Here is a 21,600-nt window from a genome sequence, read left to right as displayed (position 1 = left end):
ATAAAAAGGTTAATGACGGAAGGTTTTATCTCATTGAATTGTTGATTGAATATTGCCTTTATTAAAAGACTCTATAATAGATAAAATTATTATTTACTATTTTTCTACAATAGACAAAATTGTCATTTACTATTTTCTTTAAATAATTATTATTTAATTATTGTGCAAATATGTAGGACTTCGAAAATAATTAAAGTTATAACTATTAAATATTCACTCCTTAAGAATATAAAAGTTGTTCAATATTTAATGAATATTTTGGTCGATCAATATTATTAAACGTGTAGTAGAAATTCCCTATTCATAGTTTACTTAAAATAGATTTAATGTTAAGCTTCTATTATTAATAGGATAATATATATCCTACCATAAATTTAGTTCTAATAGAAATATATTTTGTTTAGTTATAGTACAAAATTACATTTATATCCATTAATAGTTTTTTAGATGGAGGAGATTTTAACTTAAAATGACAAATAAATATATGGAAAGGAATAGTAGTAGCAGACTTTATAAAAAATAATCCTGAAACAAACGCAGAAACAATGTATAAGTATTTAGAAACTTTCTTAGGAGAATCATGTAAAGCGGTGTGGAAAGCATATTAACAGACTTACCCCCAAGAATTTCAGAGTCTAATAGACTTAGGACCAAATTCATATAATTTTGCTAATAAAATACATGTATTATTAACAGGTGAAGACCCAAATAGTGGCCTAGTCGCTTTACAAAGAAATGTTGTTATAAAACTAGAACAACTAAGCATTACAAACTGGATGCATATAAAAGACTTTCTTAAAGATAACTTTTATTATTGCACAGTTAGTGGCAATACTTTTGATGAAGAACTAGGTAAAAAATTGTTTCATAAATTACCTGGAGCTTTAGAAAGAGAAATAGAAGAAAGATGGTACAAAAGAGAAGGTGTAGAACAAAATCCTACAACTTTATAGTCAATAGGAAAAAAAACACAGCATGTAATGAAAATACTACAAAAAAATATACCAATATACAAATACAAAAACAGCTCAAACAAAATGAAATGAATTTCTGTAAATATGTAATTTTTACAACTCAAAGCTATGATAAAGAACCAAGTAAACAGAAAAAAATACAAAAGACGATATTCGTATAATCAGAAGCCATACAAAAGTAAAAAGTATTACTTAAAAAGTTCCTCAGCTAAAACACCGTACTTAAATAGAGATAGGCATGTTAAAAAATATAGAAACGACAGAAAGTATCAAAATAAATTAGAATGTTATACATGTGGAAGTATAGAACATTTAGCTAATACATGTCCTAAAAGAAACCAAAGTAAAGTAGAAACTCTCAATTAGTTGAAGAACTGCAAGAAACTTTACTAAATGTGGATGAATACATGCCAGACACAAAAAATATATATTCTATAGTGCGTATTGAAATAGCAGATAAAACTCAATCAGAGTCCTCCGATTCGAAAGAAGATAATCTTATAAATGAAATAAGATCAGAAAGAGGAACGTTAAATTTAGAAGCCTTACAATTGAGCACAATGATGAATATAGAAAAAGAATGTAGTCATAATTTTGAAAGAAATAAAGAAATAGATAGTAATCAATGTACCATATGTAAATGGTATCCTAGTAGAACAAATATAGCCAAATGTCAAAAATGTTACATGGAAGCCTGTATCACTTGCATAGAAGCTAAATTAGAAATAAAAATAAACAAGCAACAAGAACATATGCCAATAAAAGACTCGTTCACTAATTTACGATTACTAACTTTAGAAACAAGATTAAATGAATTAGAACAAAGACTAATTGACATAGAAAAAGGAAAGAAAAAAACAGAAGAAACTTATACACAAGGAACTATACATTTAGACAATATAGAAACTGAACTCATGAATATTGAAGATAATAGTACTAGCCTTATATATAATGAAGACAAACAATTTGGAATAGTAAAAGTACTAGCCAAAATTAAGATTAAAGACATAGAAATAGAAACCCTAGCACTGGTAGATAGAGGATGTACAAATTATCTTATAAACAAAAAGATATTGCCAACAAACGTGTTAAAAACATTCAAACAACCTATATCAACAATACAAATAGATGGGACATATAACTTTTATAATCATTACATAGAAAAAGGCCCAAATAAGTTTTATTAATACATGTAACAAATTTTATAAACCTACATATAATATGTATAAAATACTGGCAAAAGACTTAGACATCAAAACAGATTTAGTAATATGATTACATTTTCTTATACAAAATAATGGAAGTTGTTTGTTTTCTAGGGATGGAATAATGTTATTTAGAAATACAACTTATACTCCAGTACAAACTATATACCCTCCTACAAAAGAAAGATCTCAAATTAAAAATATAAACCCCCCTAAAAAAATACAACTCCATGTTGTGAAGAATGTGGAGACAAAAGAGGAAGTTGCACTTCACAAAACCTGTATGAAGAATATAACGACTATTTAGAACAATTATACTTAGAAAATATAGAAAAAGATTACACACTAATAAATATAAACTGAAATTTTATAATTTTCAGATAAGAATAAATACAATAGGAACAATAAAAAATTCTAAAGATTTAGATAGCATAATAGCAATATTAGATGAAATGGAGATAATTGGTGATGAACCTTTAATACATTGGGGCTGCAATAAAATCATGTGTAAACTAAATATAATTAACCCAGAAGATACTATAAAAACAGCAGCTATAGAAGCAAACAATGAAGACAGAGAAGAACTTAATAAACAAATTAAAGAACTATTAAAATTAGAAGTAATAAGAAGATCTACTTCTAAACATAGATTTGTTGCATTCATGGTAAGAAACCATAATGAGCAAGTAAGTGGAAAAGCTAGAATGGTAATAAATTACAAAAGATTAAATGATAATAATAGAACAAACGCTTATAAATTATCGGACAAAAATGAATTAATAAATAGGATACAAGGTAAAAAATTATTTAGTAAGTTCGATTGTAAATCTGGATATTGGCAAGTAAAAATGCACCCAGAAAGTATAGAATGAACAACATTCACTTGTCCAGAAGGACATTTTGAATGGTTAGCCATGCCTTTTGGCTTAAAGACAACACCGCCCATATTTCAAAGGAAAATGGTTGATATGTTTGGAGACTACAAGAGCTTTGTATTAGTCTATGTAGATGATATTCTAGTATTTAGTAAAAATATACAAGAACATCTAGGACATCTACAAATAGTGTTTAGGTTATTTGTAAAATATGGAATAATAATTAGTAAAAAGAAAATGGAATTATGTAAGACACATATTAATTTCTTAGTTGTAATGATAGGAGAAGGTAAAATAAAGTTACAATCACATATAGCTAAAAAAGTATTACACATGCCAGATAAATTAGATAGTACAAAGATTTACAAAAATTCTTAGGCCTCGTAAACTATGTTAGAAATTTTATTCAGACTTAGAAAAAATAGCTGGACCTTTATATGCTAAGACAGAAAGTAAAGGACAAAAATATTTTAATTCAAAAGATATCAAATTAGTAATACAAATAAAGAAAAAAGTTAAGAATATACCAAATTTAAAAATTCTCTTATAATCAGACTATTTAATAGTCCAGACTAATGGAAGTCAGTTAGGATGGGGAGCGGTTTTAAAAATCAGATCTAGTAAATATAGCAGTAAAAACGAAGAAAAAATATGTGCATATCAGAGTGGTAAATATAGAAAAAAAGGAAATATGATTAGTATAGACGTTGATGTATTAGCAATAATATATGGATTTTTTTTTTTTTTTTTTTTTTTTATGGGAACAGACCCTACACGAGGCTCCCACCTCTCGTGCACAGTCAGGGGTTAAGCAACACCCCCAAGCCTTAACATAAATAATCAAAGTAAAAATACAAGGAGGGGGACATAAACCTTACCTCCGATCCTATGGTGGTTCATAAGTCGGCTAACCTATTAAAGGTCGGCTAACTCATCCCCGATACAGAGAAGATACTAACTATAACTAGAAAGCATTAAACCTGTGAGAGGACTCCTCCCGGTACAATTCAACTATGAAAGCATAAATGAGGGAGACTCTCCCCTTCCATGAGAAAAAAGAAAAGAAAAGTACACTAGTCCTATTCCAACTATGCTACGTACCAGACATAGCTACATTGAAGAAGAACAAGTATACGAAACTTCTATCTCGCATGGGATGGGAAAATTCTTTTCATCTTTGCTCTTTTTAGTCTTGTCGTACCAAGTAAATCCAGATGAAATATGCCATTGCATCAGTATCATGATTATCAACTACGGGGGCTGAAAAGAGTTGAAATATATGGAGCTATAGTTTCCAACAGCCTTGGAGTTGTTGTGGAGAAAATTGATAGCCTGAATTAGCCAAGGAAGCAAACAAACATGGTTGTTGCAGTCTTGTACCCAATTCCTTGCTGCCTCTATAGTTGCAGTGGTAGCATGATTGTTGTTGCAGGTTAGGTTCAGTAGTAGATACCTATTTTGGTACCTGCACAGGCAAACAACACCAGAAAAACACACAAACAAACTATTGTGTGCTGCATATGCTGTATTCTGCTGCTGTGCTGCATATGGTAGGTACAAATGGTGGTTGATGATGAAGGCTGCAGTATCCTTGTGATGCCAAGTATTCTCAACTTTGAAGTTGTAGCAGGTGTGCATCAGTGAACCTGCATTAGCAATTAACAGAGGGGCAAGCAATTGTGGGAAGAGAAAAGGCTGATGCATGTTTTTGTGCAACTCCTTGTTGCTTCCATTGTAGTTAGGCTGCTTATTGGTCTTTGTTTTGAGATGGTTAACCTTCTTGGAGTACCTGCACAGAAAAACAACACCAACAAACTTGTATTTGTTTCTTGTCTGATGCAGGTTGATGGACTTGTTGCTGAGGTGTGTTGATAATGGAGAATGTGGTTGGCAATCTGATTGTTCTGCTTCATAGTAGCCCCAGGTTGCTGCAGCCTTTGTAGCATTTCTAAAGGGGGTCTGCCAGCTACATTGATGAAGCTGAGGATGACTGATGGGGATCAATGCAGATTCTGGGAGTGAGCTGCAGCTGGGGTACCTGCATAAAACAAAACCACCAAACCTCACTGCCAAGGAGATCTGCAGGCTGCTGTACCCATGTTCCTTATGTGCTGCCAGTTGGTGGAGTGTTTGCTGTGGTGTGTTTATGTTAGAGAGTGTGGATGGAAAGCTGAGTGTGCTGCTCCATGAGAGCCCCAGGACCTTGCAGCCCTCATAGTAGTTCCAAAGAGGGTCTAAACAAAGACAATCAAGCAAATACAAACAAACAAACAAACACCAAAACCAGAAGCTAATTGCCATGCTGCACAATTCTTTTGTAGGCCTCTTAGTGAAGGTATTTGTTTTGTTGGTTGTATCTGTGTTGTGCTCTATGTAGGTGTTGGGAGCACAAGTTGATGAGTCCATCCTGACATCTGCATCTACACACCAAGCAAGAACCAGCAAGAAAGGAGCTGCTGCAGGTGTTGAGCTATTAGAGATGGCATAGATGGAGTGTATTTGTTCCTTGTCTGCTGCAGGTTGGTATAGATAACTTTAAACTATACATATTAAATAAAGAAGAAGTATTAGTTAGAACAGACTGTGAAATCATAGTAAAATTTCATCAAACAATAAATAGTAAAGCTAGTAGCAATAGAGGGTGGTTAAATTTTATGGATGTTATATCTATATATAATAATATAGTCTTTGAATATGTAAAAGGAAAAGATAATGAATTAGCTGATCAGTTAAGTAGACTACAACTTAAAACTAATTAAATTAACTATCTTTCAGCATGACACCAACTGGCCAACAGCCAGCAAACAAAGGCAATGGTATAGCCCAATCAGACTCATATGCTCAGAGATTACTAGGTAAGACTAATTTCATACCCCAATGTACACTTGAAATGATGGAAAGAATTTACTTTGGTAATTTAATTTAATTTTTTATCCTCAATGTAACCTATCGTTTAGAATATTGCCAGACTGTAATATAGATAAAACACAAAAATTTTTAGTAGACAATTTATGGATAGTCTATAATAAGCAAGACACTAAACATTTTATTGCAGCAAACAATGCTTTATGTCAATATCTTTTAGAAAAAAATAGAGAAAGTAAATTTAAATATTATGTTGTTATACATGGTAAAACTAATGGTGTTTCTCAGACTTGGACAGAAGTAATAGACTCAGTAAATGGAGTAAAAAAATCTCTCTTCAAAGGTTTTAATAATTTTACTGAAGCTTTAGATTATGCCAGAGAAATACTTGATCCAAACTATTTCATTTCACCAGCCCTCAGGCAAAGCCAAACCCAAACACCTCAATATAACATTAAAAAAAACACAAATAAGATTATTATTTTTGATCATTGCTCAACTATGACTGAAGCCTTTAAAAGACTAAATACAAAAAATGAGGCTTTCATTCAAGAAAACATGAGACTCCTAAAGCAGCTTGAAACTTTTCAAGATAAGCTTTTTCCCAAGACAAATGATGCAGGTACTCAGACTGAAGAAATGAGTTCTCCATCCCAATCAAAAATGGATAAGAAGGGTGTGCATTCCCCTCTGAATGCTAAGAAATCTACTGCATCAGATCAAAGTACAGCTAGTCCGATTCAAACGGTAGCCGGTAAAGACATATCAAACTCGTTAATGACTGTCACTTTGCCAAAAAGTGAAGATGAGGGATCTTCTTCCTCACGAAGAAAATTACCAAAATCTTTTCAAAAAGACAATTATAAAAAGACTATAGCCCAGAAAAAGAAAAAAATGACAAAATCGGAGCTATAATTAAGCAGACTTTAGAACAATTCTTTAGAGATCAAGGATAAGATAAGCATGTTGTTAGCAAAGACAGTCTAAATACAGATACTACTAGACTGATTTCTAACTCAGACGAAGATGCCAACACCAGTCCAATAAGAACCCCAAGTTCAGATGAAGACTATGAGAATAACAATTATCAAGACGCTTAAGACCTTTATAAAGATGATGATTCAGGCATGAGCTTCGACTCCATTGTCTTGCATAATCTGTATACTTAAGATATAAATACGATCAGAAGACGAAGACAACAATGGTACAGACATAAGATGCTTGTGGAGTACTAGCCAATAATGTAAAAAGCAATGTACATAGTATGCCAAGTGGGTATGCCCACAAATGTCTTATAAGTGCTGTCACTTTATTACTACCTTATAAGGGAAAAACTGTTGACAAGCACGCGTGTGTCAGTCAGTCAAAAAGATAAATTGATAATGCATGTGACGATGGAGCCCGCTAAGTACCTGATGCGCATTATTAAAGAATCTTATCAGGATGTAGGCCATCAATAATTTGGCCTCGTAGCGTGTCTTAAACCATTCATTTCCTACGCCTTGAGTCTATATAAGAGTTAGTTGTGTGAATTAGAAGAAAGAGAAGTTTAGATAGAAGAGAGAAAGCCTTAAGCTGAAAATCTCCAACATATTCCCCTTCCTTCATGTTTAAAAATCTTACCCTTCGAAAAACAATTTATGGTTTGTACTAAAGTTTGAAATAATAATAATCAGTGTGTTTGTGTGAAATTTTTTAGTTTATTTGCAAAGTCTTTCGGGGTTCCCGAAAGGGAAACCCCTCTCTGTTAAAATCATGTAAGTCTTATACAGTTTTATACCCAATCTCCCCCAAAAATATGACATTACTTTGATTTACTGTTTTTATATGTAAATTGTTGTACAATTTTATTTATTTGCCCTTAGTATATGGTTAGCCTCTTGATTTCTTAATAACAACTATGAATTAACATGTAAATTCCTAGGATCATTGGCCTTGAAAGTCCGATTAATGAACAAAGGACGAAGTTGTTGCTAGATGTATATCCGGGGTGTGGTTAAAGATGAAGTTATTAAGAACTTAAGTTAAGAGCAAGAGATGAACATGGTAAGTTTAAAAAAATGAAGGTAAAATTGGGGAAAATAGGGGTTGTTCGATGCATCAATTTTTTGTTTTACAACAGAGGTATTCACATGTATATGATATAAGTGTATTCATAAGGTTAATATATTTAAATTGTTGTGTTCATATACTAGGCTGACATACTTTACCTTATTTGATATACTAACACATTAAGCTATATAAATACTTGTATTCATTTGAAATTAAAGTATTCATATGTTGGTATATTTGAATACAATTGGATGTTATTTTGTGTTATGTTCTAGTTTTTCTTTTTTTGGGTTGTCCAATGTATTAATTTTTTGTTTAATATTAGGGGTATTCATATGTACATTGTATTGTTGTATTCCTAAGGTATTTAAATTGTCATGTTGTATGTGAACATGATCTACTACTCTGTTTGATATATTAATACATTAAGTTTCTATAATGGGTTGCATCTTTGTTATTTTAATCGGATATGCCAAATTTTAATAGGAACAATAGAGAGAATAGAAAAAGAGATGTATCCCAAATTTTTCAGTAATATTTTTAGATTCCAATCAAATATGCCTTCAATAGGTAAATAGTAGTCGCTAATTTAATAATGAAAAATTGAGAGTTTCAGGGACATAAATAAAGGAGTGTCAGTTATAGTAACATAATTTACCTTATTTAGTGCATTATATTTATGACTGTGTTAATGTATAAATAAAAAAAAAATATTTATACAAATATACAACTAGTTATTCTTGGTAAATAACATACTTATAGCTAAGGGTGTTCACGGTTTGGATAAAAATCGATCCAAATCAAAAAATCAAACCAAACCGATTAAATAAACTGATTTAATTTGGGTTTGGTTTGATTTGATTTTAATTTTTAAAAACTGATAGTGTTTGGTTTGGGTTTGGTTTTGTTTGAAAAAATCGAAGAAGCAGCCGAACAGAACCGACAAATTATGTTTACATAATATATACATACATAATATATTATGTTTACACACAGTTTTAAGGATCTTATATACGTTCTCATCAAATTTTATTTTTAATCTATTTATGAAAGCAAAAATGCTCAAGACGAGAACATTTATCTTATTGATTCTTAGTGGGACTAGAAATGTCATTGTCTCTTCCTTCTAGGACAAACTGGTGAATTTTGAAGCTTTATTCACAATAAATTTAGTGATTGAAAATTCTATAATATCAGTCGTTCTAACTATTTTTCGTTTTGAAAGGATTGTTGTCACTTTTCCCCCGTTTTGAATGTATCATTGCCTTTTATTTTAATTATGATTAATAACCGAATAATCGAACCAAACCAAATTGATTTGATAACAACCAAACTGATAAATGTATATTATGATTGGTTTGGTTTGGTTTGGTTTTGAGAATTTAAAAGCCGATTAAGTTGGTTTGGTTTTGGTTTTGACCAATAACCGACCCAAAACGACCCCTGAATACTTCTGCTTATAACAATTCAAATTCAATAATCCTATAATTATAGCTATTTGTGTAAGTTGCTCAAGCACAAATATGTATAGTAATATAAGGTCTTATTTAGTTATGGAGGATGATTTTCTCCATTTAAGTTTGAACAGATCTCGAGGTTCAAATGAACCTCTAGTTTAAGCTTAGTTTCAGAACGGTTTATCCCTTATGTTGACAGGCTTACTAGCCCATGGCCTAATAGATGTACAACCACTGGGCTTTCATCCCTAGCCCAATAGAACTACTGATTTTTCTAAGAAATTATACCCAATTAATGACATGGACAACAGACATACTTTGAATTTAGTCTGCAATCCTTTCGCATTTTTCTAAAAAAAATTCTAATCAGAAAGAGAGCTAACCGTTGTCAAAATACAATAGTTTTTCTTATATACGATAGCACCCCCTTTTCCCCTGTGCATCTTCATCTTTTTGAAAGTCCAGATCATTCTTCTGAATCTGCATTAGTCCAATTTCAGGTGCAAAGCCTCTTCAATAAAGACATTTTTTTTTGGATTTCTCCCCAATTTCTCATTTTTGTAACTTTTAATCCTCACTTGCTCCATAGGCGTTTAAGTTGAAAGTCAAAAGTTGTTTAGCTTAAAAGATTTTTTGAGTCAAAAGTTCAAGATCACCCACTTTTAAGATCATACTCGTAAAAACACCCTTGATTTTCTCACCAAATAATTCTTTTTGAAGCTACAGTTTATATTTGGGAGTTGGGACATATACAAAAATATACGAAATAAAACTCATATATCTATAATAACTCATCGTCATCAATATATAGCAATAAAATGTTCACATAATATATACTATCTTAATAATTGTGTTAGTGTTCTTTCTTATTCAATAAATATTGGAGTTCTAAACTGGATCGTTATTCAGAACATGACTTGCAGATTTTATTAAGTTGAAATTAATCTGAGTTCGAGGTTAAAGAAGAACAGTCTCATTTATATCACATGTATATCACTTGCATCTATATATATGTCACATGTATATAGAACTTATCCACCTGACAATCATATGCTATACACAAGAGACACATATGGAATATACCAATATACAATGGTGATACATAGATATATATAGGACATACACCAGTAAACCAAAATACGGGTTAAGTCGAACCCAATAACCTTGATACAAATGTAGATGGCTTAGATGCAAAACTTATACAGACCTCATTATTCCCCTTTTTACATTTGATTGTTAAATATCCTTTCCATAATACATGTCCCTATTCAAAATTTTATTATACAACCTAATACATGAAAACATACAACTAATGTACAGACCAAAAAAGAACATATATTATGTGAATTCAAGAATGTATCAACTCTGGCACGAGCCTTCGAAAATATGAGATCTCATCCTCCGAGCAGGGAGTTATTCGTTTCTCCGATAGCAGCCTCTTTTCCAGCAATAACAAGTCTTCTTTTCCGGCATGATGAACTTGTTTCGAAAACTGGGAAACAGCTGAAGTAATCTCTTCGACGAAATCAACAATCACTCCCTCAACACCCATCATGTATTGCAAGTAAACCACTTCCTTTTCGTTACTACAAGGGTATAAAATGTATTTATTTTTTAGTACACTAAGAACGTACGACGAAAATTGAACTAATATGTACATACACTACATTGTATAACAACTTTTTTTCAATTAATACTTACTTTAGTTGGCCATATGTCAAAAGGGAAAGATTGAATTCTTTAATTATTGCTATCATTCTTGGATTTCTTAAAATGGCTTTGACCTCCGAGACGATGCCTTGCAGGCCGCCTTCTAAGCACAACTTAATCGCCTCATCTAACGAGTTTCTTCTGATGTCAGAATAAATTTCAGATCCTCCGTTCGTTAGGAAGAAAACCTGTATCATGATCATATAGATGGCACATTTCAAGAAATGAGTGTCCATTTTCTATGATTTAAAGAAATGAAAAGGGAAAACTCTGTCCACTCGTAAGGTATAACTGACGCGAACTCGTGCAATTAAGCTATCCTATAGGAGATTGATCATCGTAGTTATGGAATTGAAGTTAAACATTCAAGAATTCCATGATCCTTAACGGTCATAAATAGAGGTGGATGCAACCTTATAGTATTTCAGTTTATTCACTGAATCTAGTAATTTCAATGCAGAGTTTAAAATCACTAAGATTGCAACAATTAGTAGGTTTGAACGTATAACTTCTCCAAAATCAACGCTAAAAACCTCACAGATGGAGTTTAAATTTACTCACCGGATAGGCAGTCTGCTCCTTCCTGATCAATTGAGCTGCGTCTGGTTGAAAGCTCGAGAACATGATGCGCCTGCCTTTCGCGTACTTGAACACTACCTGGATCATAGTATGTTACAACAAAAATGTTAGTACTGACAACTTTTTGTGTCACAAGAAAAAAGAATCGAAACTTGTTATGTAATATGATTGCTAATATTATAAAATTACCTGCAAAGCTGTTCCAATAACACGAACAAGTTCTTCGTCTTTATAATTTCTCATGTCATCAAATTTATACTCAATGTTAAATCCTACAGATTGACTGACATTCTCAAACACATCTTGCAGCGTACATAATCGATCATCCTCTTCGACCTTCCATTCGAAGATCGTCCCATCTTTCATTTTTCTAAATAATGGTTTTTCCACCTATTTACCAAAATAAAATAAAAATATCAGTATAGTTGCACGAATTTGATGAAACCATCTACAGCACGTATGAAGGGCGAAGAATCCGTTACGTTTGTTGAGGCATTCTGAGGTCCATATGAAAGGAACTCCTCCAAAGTGAGGTCTGTAACTCTTTTTTCAATCAACTTCCCCTGAAAATTCGTCGCAAGGTCAATATCGAGTGTCAGGACATCCAAAATTATCATATTCGAGCATCGTTATGATGGAATTATTTTTTGTAACAAACCTCTTGTTGTGTAAAAATGAACATATCATGGAAAATTACAGGATGGCCATCGCGCGTTACCTACAAAAAGATTTTGATACACAATTTCATCTATGGTATTCTTTGCTTGCCAATTATATTTTGCAAGCAAACCTACCAAGAAGCAGGGCCAGGAAAGAGGGGGAAAAATTGAAAAGACAAACAAAGAATCAGTGCCTTAATTGAATTCAAATATCCCATAGATCATAAAATGAACACATGATGAACATATGATAAATAAGAAAAGGCAGAATAAATAGGCTATTTATTATAGGTTTAATTAGTTACTTTGAAAGTCATGAAGTATGTAACAAACATTGTCATTATAGGGTTTAATTAGTTCATATTTTCAGTACACACTGCTACACCTAAGAGAAATAAGATGTTGAATACACTTGCATTATGATTGTCTGAGTTACGGGTGTCTAAATCAGCCCATAAAGTCATGATTCGTTCAATCCATTTATGTTTGGACAAATAACCAGCTTATTATATTAACTGAGCTTATTTTGACCCGCTTAGTTCATCCCATTCTAAAACAGGGTTGATATGCAGGATCAACCCAAATTGACCCATGCGAAATTAAAACCTTTTTTTTATTTTGATATGTTTTTTAAAGAGCAACTTTCAAAAATGACTATAGTTTGGACTTAATTGAGATCTATAATTATAGTTTACTTATTTACAATTCGTAGCTACATGTTAAAAGGAGGAGAATTACAAGCAAGATTGGGATAGGTAGGAGAAAGACGAGCGAGATCTGGAAAGAGGGAAAAGAGACAAAATTGATTTGCATATCTAATTGATAATTATATCATGAATACAATTGATTTGTATCAAAAACTAGCTACTAGAAGAAGGAGAGAAACGAACATCATTATTGTGAGAGGGAGGAGAGAGGCGAGCGAAATCTGGAGAGAAAGGAGAGAGACAATTGATTTGTACATCTGATCAATAATTGTATCACGAATATAATTGTATCCATGTTGTATTTCGTAAAACAAGATTATTTGAATTTATATGTTGCTTTGTGTATTGTATTTATGTGTTACCATGTGTGTTTGTATTTGTATTTGTATTTGTATCGCTAAATGTTACCATTTGTATTTGTATTGTAGAGAGAGAAGGAGGCGATTGAGAGAGGGTAGAGAGAGGGAGAGGCGAGTGAGAATGCAGAGAGAGAGAGAGAGAGGAGAGAGACGGGGGAGGGAGTAAGGGAGAGAGGAGAGAGAAATTTTCTATAAATCCTATCTGTAGCTACAAATTATAATTCTTTTAAACTATTGTTGTATATAGTAAAAACATATTGCATGTTTGCCTTACTATGTATTGTTTTCTTTAAATTATAGTAAAAACTGGACGGATTGGATTATGATCGATTTTAGCTCATTTCAGCCTAACCCGCTTCATCCCAAATAACATTTAAGCAGGTCAATAATCCGCTCATTATTAACTCAACCTATTTTAACATTCTCAAATCAACCCAACCCGCCCATTTAATAATCCTAGTCCGAATAAATACCTACTGAAAGTTTTTACTTAAGTGATTAACGTTCATGTTTCTTTTTATGTTTCCGCACTATCTTCGATATTCACATTTGAATTCTCAGTAAAAAGCGCATTAAAAAGGAAGAACATAATCTAATTTTTTTCATTTCTAGGACTTGAATCTGAAATTTCTGATTAAGATGGATGAAATCATATTCATCTCACCTCACCCTAGTGGTGACAAACGTCCATGCTACTTCTATTAATGAATGTACAATAAGATTTCTCAAATGATACTACGGAATCCAGCTTACTTTATAATCGGTAATGATTAATGCTCAACATTTTAGTTCTTAAGGTATAATCTTGATTGAAGTTTTATCCTCTCTCTTCAAATATTTAAATAAGTAGTTAAATATAGTTAGATGGTTAGATGTATACAATTTAATTATGATAGTCTAAACATATATAGTTTTTAAGGGGCGTAAAAATTTAAAAAAATCACTTTTGCAAACACGGATAGTCTAGTTTGTAATATATCGTGTAATCCTGTATCTGAGCCAGTTATGGCCTCTAACAATCAAACTATTGCTACCAGTAATGCTACCACTCCTGATGTAATGATACATAATTAAGTAATAATATATATATTTTTAACTATCAAAAAAAAAGTAAAAATAATAAAAAAAATGTGTTAAAATAGTGGGGCATAAAAATAAAAAATGTGATTAATAAAGTAGGGCGATTCAAAATCGAATCGAATCAGATAATCTGAATCAAAAAAAAGTTATTGATTTATAGATAATGTATTATTGATTTAGCAATTTCGGTAATAATTTTGAATTTTTTTTATTATCGAATTATTGGTTCTTAATGATTTGAATTTTTTTCTTAACGGGTAATAAATTACAAATAAATTATATTTAAAGTCCTTGACTTAAGATTTAGTTTCATACTTTTATTTTTGATTGTCTCAAACTCTCAATTATCCTACCATGTACTAGTGTTTACTTTTGGTAAAATGCATTCTGTCAACATATGTATAGTTCATTTGGTTTATCACCTTATTTTAAAGAGATTTTCAATAATTTTTTTGTGTCAAATCTTAACGATTAAATCGATAATCAAAAATTGATAACCGATGTCAAACAGGTAAATTTTTAAAACCAAACCGAACGCTGGTGCTAAAATAAAGTGGTTCGAAGGGAGTAAATCAGAAGAGTTATGAAAATGTTCTTCAAAAAACATGAATTTTAAAGCATTGTTGTCTGACCTGAACATCAAATTCTATAAAATTGAGGTTGAATTTAGCAGCTTCATTGAAGGAAAGCAAAGTATTCTCTTTTATTGCTTTTGATGTCTCTGAAGAATATTGCAACATGTTTGTTCCACTTCCTCTATGTCCCATTACTACAAAATTATTATTATTCCTTTTCCCAAAATCATCCTCATCTTCAACTGCATATGTAAAAATATAAGAAATTGTGACTTCCAGTGATAAATATTCCTTCATCTTAATCAGAAATCTCGAATTCGAACTCTTCTAAATATAGCGCTTTACCCCATTGAGGAAGGCTTTCAGGAGCGAACTCAAATTTAGTCAGACTAAATATAAATATCATTTTTCATAATTAATCAGAGATATCATGTTTGAACCATTCTAACACTATATAAATACTTTATCATTAAGTATGAAACTTTTCGATATAAAGTCAAATTTAATCGAACTTCAAGTGCAAGTATCAAACATCAAAACATGTGAAACCATAAAAGAGAAAAAGGAGGAAAGAAATTACTTACCATTGGAAAGAAATGTAGAATTGTTATTGTAGAGTGAAGGAAATGTGACATTTTCAACATCAATTTGATCAATAATTTGAGAAATTGGAACTGCCTTAAGAGCCATTTTTTGTTTTTTGTTCTTTCTGTGTGTTAGATGTTAGAAGAAAGAGGAACGTTGTTATTTATGGTAGGTATTTAAAGGATTACACACAAACCTTTTACTTTACAAAGTAAAAGTCTAAAACCGTGTCTTATATTTATACCCACTAAACGTGTACGTGTTGGAGTGTTTTCCTCTTCTCTTTTCTTTTTTATTTGGTGATGAAGTAAAGAAATTAGTAGTATAATTTACCTAAATCACTAAGTGTTAAAGAGCTAATTATATTATTTTTCTCTTTTTTTTAAATTATATATATATTTTAAAATTTATAGATTTTGAATACATCATTAGACTTTCGGATACATTAGCAGACATTTTGATACATAGGTGATGGATGTATCGGAGATGGGAGGAACGTATCCGAGAGGAGAGGGATGTATCAGAGAAGAGGATCGGGATGTATCAGCGAGAGGAAAGTTATGTATCCGAGAGGGAATTTTTGAATTTTTTTAAATGATAGAAAATTTTAGAAATTATGATAAAATAAGATGTGTATTTAGGTTATTTTTTCATATTATTATACATAATCAGTGTAATTTATTTGTTTGTTTCAAATATTGTGAGGATTGATTTATTTTATTCAAATGGCAAAGTGTTCAGGTGTAGGGATAGAGCTAGAAGATTAAGTACAAGTTCTAACTAATTCAATAATTTTAATTCAAATTTTATAGTTATATTAAATTTTTTTTGTAAAATATGTATAAAAATTAAATTAAATAACCAATTTGAATCACCTTAAAACTCAAATACGCTTTATTCAAATGGACCCATTTCAAGGTTTGTGACTTAAATATGATTAAACTCTAGAAATTGATCAAAGAATCTACTAGAAAAAGTCAAGATTGACACATGATGGATGTACAAATAATCTTTGTGCATGGAATTTTCTTACTCTTTCTCGAAACATGTGTATAATTTTGGAGAAAAGGTCTATACTTTTTTTGATACTATCTGAAATTACTTAATTTTGCTATCGTTCAATTTTTTGTTCATTTATATCTCCTGACCCTTACGGTCAGGTCCTTCCCCGGACCCTGCGCATAGCGGGAGCCTTAGTGCACCGGACTGCCCTTTTTTTTTATATCTCCTGTCATTAGCAAATCATTTCATATTCGACTTTATAGTTACTATATGTAAGAAGCTTAGGCATATACAGACCTATTCATTTACTCGAAAAGTAATTTTAGGCCATGGTAAACAGTGGAAGACTCTTTTGGATAATCTAATTTACAAAATAAGCAGTAAATGTATAGGTTTTATATATTTAAATATTAATATACATATACATGATGTATAAAATTTGTATATTTTCGTCATATTAATAAATAAGTTTGACAGAGCTAGACATATTGATAATTTTGTGCAGCTTGCAACTCTTATTTTTGAATTTCTGGTCCCTTTTAAAGTCTATGGACAATTTAGAAGTGCAAAAGGAAGAAGATAAAAAATGACAAGTTAAATTAAAAAGGTCCTACCGGGAGTCGAACCCAGGTCGCTGGATTCAAAGTCCAGAGTGCTAACCACTACACCATAGAACCTGTTTGAACAGGACGGGCCCTCTTTAGTTTATATTATTAAATAAGATAATTTTATTATGATTTTGGTTCTGGTTATACTGATAACCTAATGAGATAATGTTAAAATTACTATTTTACTCCTAATTATATAATAGTGACTTAAATATTTTATCAATGTTATTTCCTAAATTTTAGTACTATTACTTTAGTCGTAGGCAACACAAACTACCTCTCTATTACAACACCCTCTCTCTTCTCGACACAAACTAGTATTACCTTCTCTCTTTTAAATTTTAGATTTGATTGTGATAAAGACAGACAACTAACGTTGTTTCCGCAATATATTGCATGAGTCTTGAGAAGAAATTCGAACAATTTTGTCTCAAACAAAAGTGATCAATGTAGAAATGTGTGTGCACTTCTATTCTTCCTACAATTTTATTTTATGAATGTCGTGTATATATGATTATATGAGTATTTTCTTATCAGTTAAATCGAAAATCAAATTATGAAGGACCAAAAATCCATTAACCAAAAATCGATAATAAATATCATATTGGTATGGTTATCGATTTAGCATGTTCACAAATCGAAAATCAAAAAATAGAACTGATAATACATAAAATCAAACCGATCGATATGCACCCATATGACTCTATTTGACAAACATATTAAGATAAAGAACAAAAAAAGGAGTAGCTGATGAAATTATTATTTTTCTTTATTATGTCTATATATAACACATTGAATAAAAAAAAATATTTTGATAAAATTTCTCATGAGTCAATTTGGGCCGCATATCAAGCAAATTCTTTATGAGCAGAAACAAATTGAACTAATAAATAATCGGATCAATAATTCGCCCAAACTTAAATGGGTTTGATGGATTAGATAGACCTAATTTTATTTTGCCGCCCCTATTCACAGACATTGACTTGTCAACATCTCTAGGGATCACGACTCAAGACCTTGCTATCACGATACTAGTCAGGCCTCTCATCACCACGATCTCAGTCGTATCAACTTAAAACCGATCCAATACACATCCAAGCCCCTCAAGCCTCATCTCAAACCATCCAACAAGTTGTATACCAAGGATTATAAATATCCTCGAAACATAAATACTCAAAATGTGAGGTTTGATTGTTATAACTCATCTGATAATTTCATTATCATTATTCAAACATGAAACCTTTAATTAATGATAAAAGTGTGCTTACCACCCCACTACCATGTGGACTAGTAAGTAGCTATGCCCTTTGTTTTTTGAACAATAATTAGTGGGCAACCATTACTAAGATAATGCAACCAATCATGCTAACACAAAAGTATAGTCGTGTGAAGCACAATTATATTATTCAACTAAGCTTGTTAACCGGGTCAATAGCCAACTTGTTACCAACCAATCTTTCCCATAAACTCGTTCTATCACAAAAATTAAACATCATCATTTTCATCATTCTTGGTTCTCAATCAAATCAATTTTGTTCCTTTTCTTGATTCCTCTCATTTTTCATCACTCAACCCTATTGCTTCTTACATTATTATTTTTTCAATCTATCGACCCCTTTCTATTTTTCTTGATCTAGAAATTATTCATTATAGCAAAAATGGTGAAGAATGACCTAGATAAAAATGGTAGCTTTACAGGCAGCCCGAAACCACCTCATCCGACCGATCCAGACTCAAGAAAGAGCAGCCAGGAAGAGCTGGAACACTCCTTGAATCATCACAATGATCAGGATGTTAAGAAATTATCGGAAGATATTGATCGATTCATCGATGTACTTACCACATGTCATGATAAATCAAATCCCCCTGATGTCCCTGAAATCGTTGAGACGTTCTTCAAAATCATCGAATCGAAGATCATCAAGCATAGTACTCGTGAAAGTTCGGCTACAAAATTTTGCAAGATGGAGGAGGACAACTTTTTCGTAGAAGCAGTGTCACGTTTATCCAAATTGACAAATTCCTTGAGTGAATTTCCTTCAGGTTCGTTGAACAGAACGAGCATGGTCCTACAACGGGTCATGACGTTCATGGAAGAAGATTTGAGAGCCTTGTTAGAAGATTCTTCTTCAAGTGTTAAAGTTTATAAAAACTCTTCCTTCAATTCAAACAGGCTACTAGTTGATGGGGAAGCATGTAGTTTAACCCTTTCGGAATCCAATGGAGAGGAGGAATATCCGTCATTTCCTCCTGACGCGGTGACAAGAATGAACCGAATTGTCTCTGCCATGATCTTGGCTGGCTATGAAACAGAATGTTGTCAAGTGTACTCGATTTCGAGAAGAAATGCATTTGTTGAACAAATGAAAAAGCTCGAATTCGAGAAGATAAACATGGAGGATGTGCAAAGAATGCAATGGGATTCTTTAGAAGGAGAGATTACGCGGTGGATCAGAGTTGTAAAAAGTTGTTCAACAACTCTGTTCCCCGGTGAAAAGAGACTCGGGGACTCTGTTTTCTCCGAGTCTCCAATGAATTCTCAATACCTATTTAGCAACCTGGCTCGCGCCATTGTCATCCAGCTTCTTGACTTTGCTGAGGCTGTAACCATGACCAAACGCTCCGAGGAGAAGCTCTTCAAATATCTAGACATGTATGAAGCTCTACGTGATCTCATTCCATCCATCAAAAACTCGTGTTCAAATGAATGTGAGAACGAATTGAATTCAGAGATTCAAGCTACAACAGACAGGTTAGGAGAAGCAGCTTTGAGTAAATTCTGTGATCTGGAAAATTCCATAAAAAACGACGTTGCAAGGACACCGGTCCCTGGAGGGGCAGTGCACCCCTTAACGCGTTATGTCATGAATTATTTAAAATATGCTTGTGAATACAAAGTCACCCTAGAGCATATTTTCCAGCAACACGTAAAATTCGAAGAATCCAATGTCAATGCCAAATTGAAACCAACATTGGAGGTAGAGTCAGAGAATGATAGCCCACATTTTAATTCCGAGACAGTAGCTCGGACAACGCCATTCTCAATACAGCTCGTGACGATAATGGACCTTTTGGACACGAATCTTGAAGCAAAATCAAATCTTTACAGAGACCCCGCGTTACGTGACATTTTCCTAATGAACAATGGTAGGTACATTTTACAAAAAGTGAAAGGTTCCGAGGAGATACATCAAGTGATGGGCGATACGTGGTGTAGGAGACGATCAACGATCGTTAGGCATTACCACAAGAACTACCAGAGGGAAACATGGGGTAAAGTACTCCAAATCCTATCACACGATGGAATGCAAGTGCACGGGAAAGTGGCGAAGACAACAGTAAAAGAAAGGTTCAAGAATTTCAACACGATTTTCGATGAAATACATAGGAATCAGACTACTTGGGTTGTAAGTGATGAGCAACTTCAATCGGAGCTTCGAGTCTCGATATCAGCATTGGTAATTCCAGCTTATAGATCATTTTATGGGAGATTTAGACAGTATTTGGATAATGCAAAGCAAGCAGAGAAGTATATAAAGTATCAGCCAGAGGATATTGAAACATTGATTGATGATTTCTTTGATGGTAATTCCACATCAATGGCCAGGAGGAAGACTTAAGTTTGTGATATTTATATTCATAGTAGTGAGCAGAGTTGATAATTTTGTATGACATGTTATTAATTATTGTATTTCATTTCCCCCTTTTTATATATTTCAATCTTCTGAACTTCTTTTTGGTACTGTTTGGCCATGCAATTTTGGATTTTTAAATTTAAAGTTTTGATTTGAAATTCGTGTCTGTTTATGACATTTGAACAATTGTTTTCAAGTACTCTATTAATATTGTTAGAGATGGACTCGGTTTAACCCTTATATGCATGTTTTGTTGATGACCTGCTATATACTATGTGCAGAGCTGACAATGTTTCTATACTACATTTGATTTGAGAACTTCTCAGCAATTTCAAGGATCAATGCTAATGTAGATGATAACAACAATATATCTTCAGTGAAATTCACAAGTGAGGTGTGGGGAGGGTAAAATGTATCCAGACTTACATATTGAAGTGGAAAACTATATATCTATCGTAGTGACCTTGCAAATGTATATATATTTTATAACGAATGTGTGTATATATATATATATATATATATATATATATATATATATATATATATATATATATATATAATAGTATACACATTTTCTATACATTATATATAAATGTCGTTGGTAATTCAATGGTGCTTGTTGGACGAGTTTGGAGATCTTAGCTTGAATTGTGTTTTTTTTGTGTGAACAAGT

General features: G+C 32.2%; 2 protein-coding genes and 1 non-coding gene across 3 annotated transcripts; 1 reads left to right on the top strand and 2 right to left on the bottom strand.

Annotated features, from left to right (window-relative positions):
* Positions 1-10,499: 10,499 nt before the first annotated feature.
* Positions 10,500-15,801, bottom strand: LOC129885087 (glycerophosphodiester phosphodiesterase GDPD3-like). The gene is made up of 8 exons (XM_055959301.1): positions 15,682-15,801; positions 15,155-15,339; positions 12,376-12,435; positions 12,200-12,280; positions 11,907-12,107; positions 11,700-11,795; positions 11,130-11,326; positions 10,500-11,014 (listed from the first exon to the last, which is right to left on the bottom strand). The coding sequence occupies exons 1-8, from the start codon at positions 15,785-15,787 to the stop codon at positions 10,777-10,779; spliced, it is 1,164 nt and encodes a 387-aa protein (XP_055815276.1). The 5' UTR covers positions 15,788-15,801; the 3' UTR covers positions 10,500-10,776.
* Positions 15,802-17,289: 1,488 nt separating this feature from the next.
* On the bottom strand, positions 17,290-17,361 carry TRNAQ-UUG (transfer RNA glutamine (anticodon UUG)). The gene has a single exon. It is a non-coding gene; the product is annotated as a tRNA-Gln (tRNA).
* Positions 17,362-18,803: 1,442 nt separating this feature from the next.
* Positions 18,804-20,989, top strand: LOC129885086 (exocyst complex component EXO70B1). The gene has a single exon (XM_055959300.1). It carries the CDS (start codon positions 18,951-18,953, stop codon positions 20,910-20,912), a length of 1,962 nt encoding a protein of 653 aa, XP_055815275.1. The 5' UTR covers positions 18,804-18,950; the 3' UTR covers positions 20,913-20,989.
* Positions 20,990-21,600: the final 611 nt, after the last annotated feature.

The sequence above is a fragment of the Solanum dulcamara genome, chromosome 4, assembly GCF_947179165.1.
Source record: "Solanum dulcamara chromosome 4, daSolDulc1.2, whole genome shotgun sequence".
NCBI lineage: Eukaryota > Viridiplantae > Streptophyta > Magnoliopsida > Solanales > Solanaceae > Solanum > Solanum dulcamara.
The sequence above is the reverse complement of the archived record's forward strand: the minus strand, read 5'-3'. Positions and strand labels throughout refer to the sequence as shown.

What these genes read in the sequence shown, in the direction of transcription:
- LOC129885087 (XM_055959301.1), bottom strand. Translation starts at nt 15,787, where the DNA reads ATGGCTCTTAAGGCAGTTCCAATTTCTCAAATTATTGATCAAATTGAT. An exon ending in TTCTACATTTCTTTCCAATG is followed by an intron (nt 15,340 to 15,681) that starts GTAAGTAATTTC and finishes TTACATATGCAG; the next exon opens with TTGAAGATGAGGATGATTTT. An exon ending in AGGAGCAGACTGCCTATCCG is followed by an intron (nt 11,327 to 11,699) that starts GTGAGTAAATTT and finishes ATCATGATACAG; the next exon opens with GTTTTCTTCCTAACGAACGG.
- LOC129885086 (XM_055959300.1), top strand. Translation starts at nt 18,951, where the DNA reads ATGGTGAAGAATGACCTAGATAAAAATGGTAGCTTTACAGGCAGCCCG.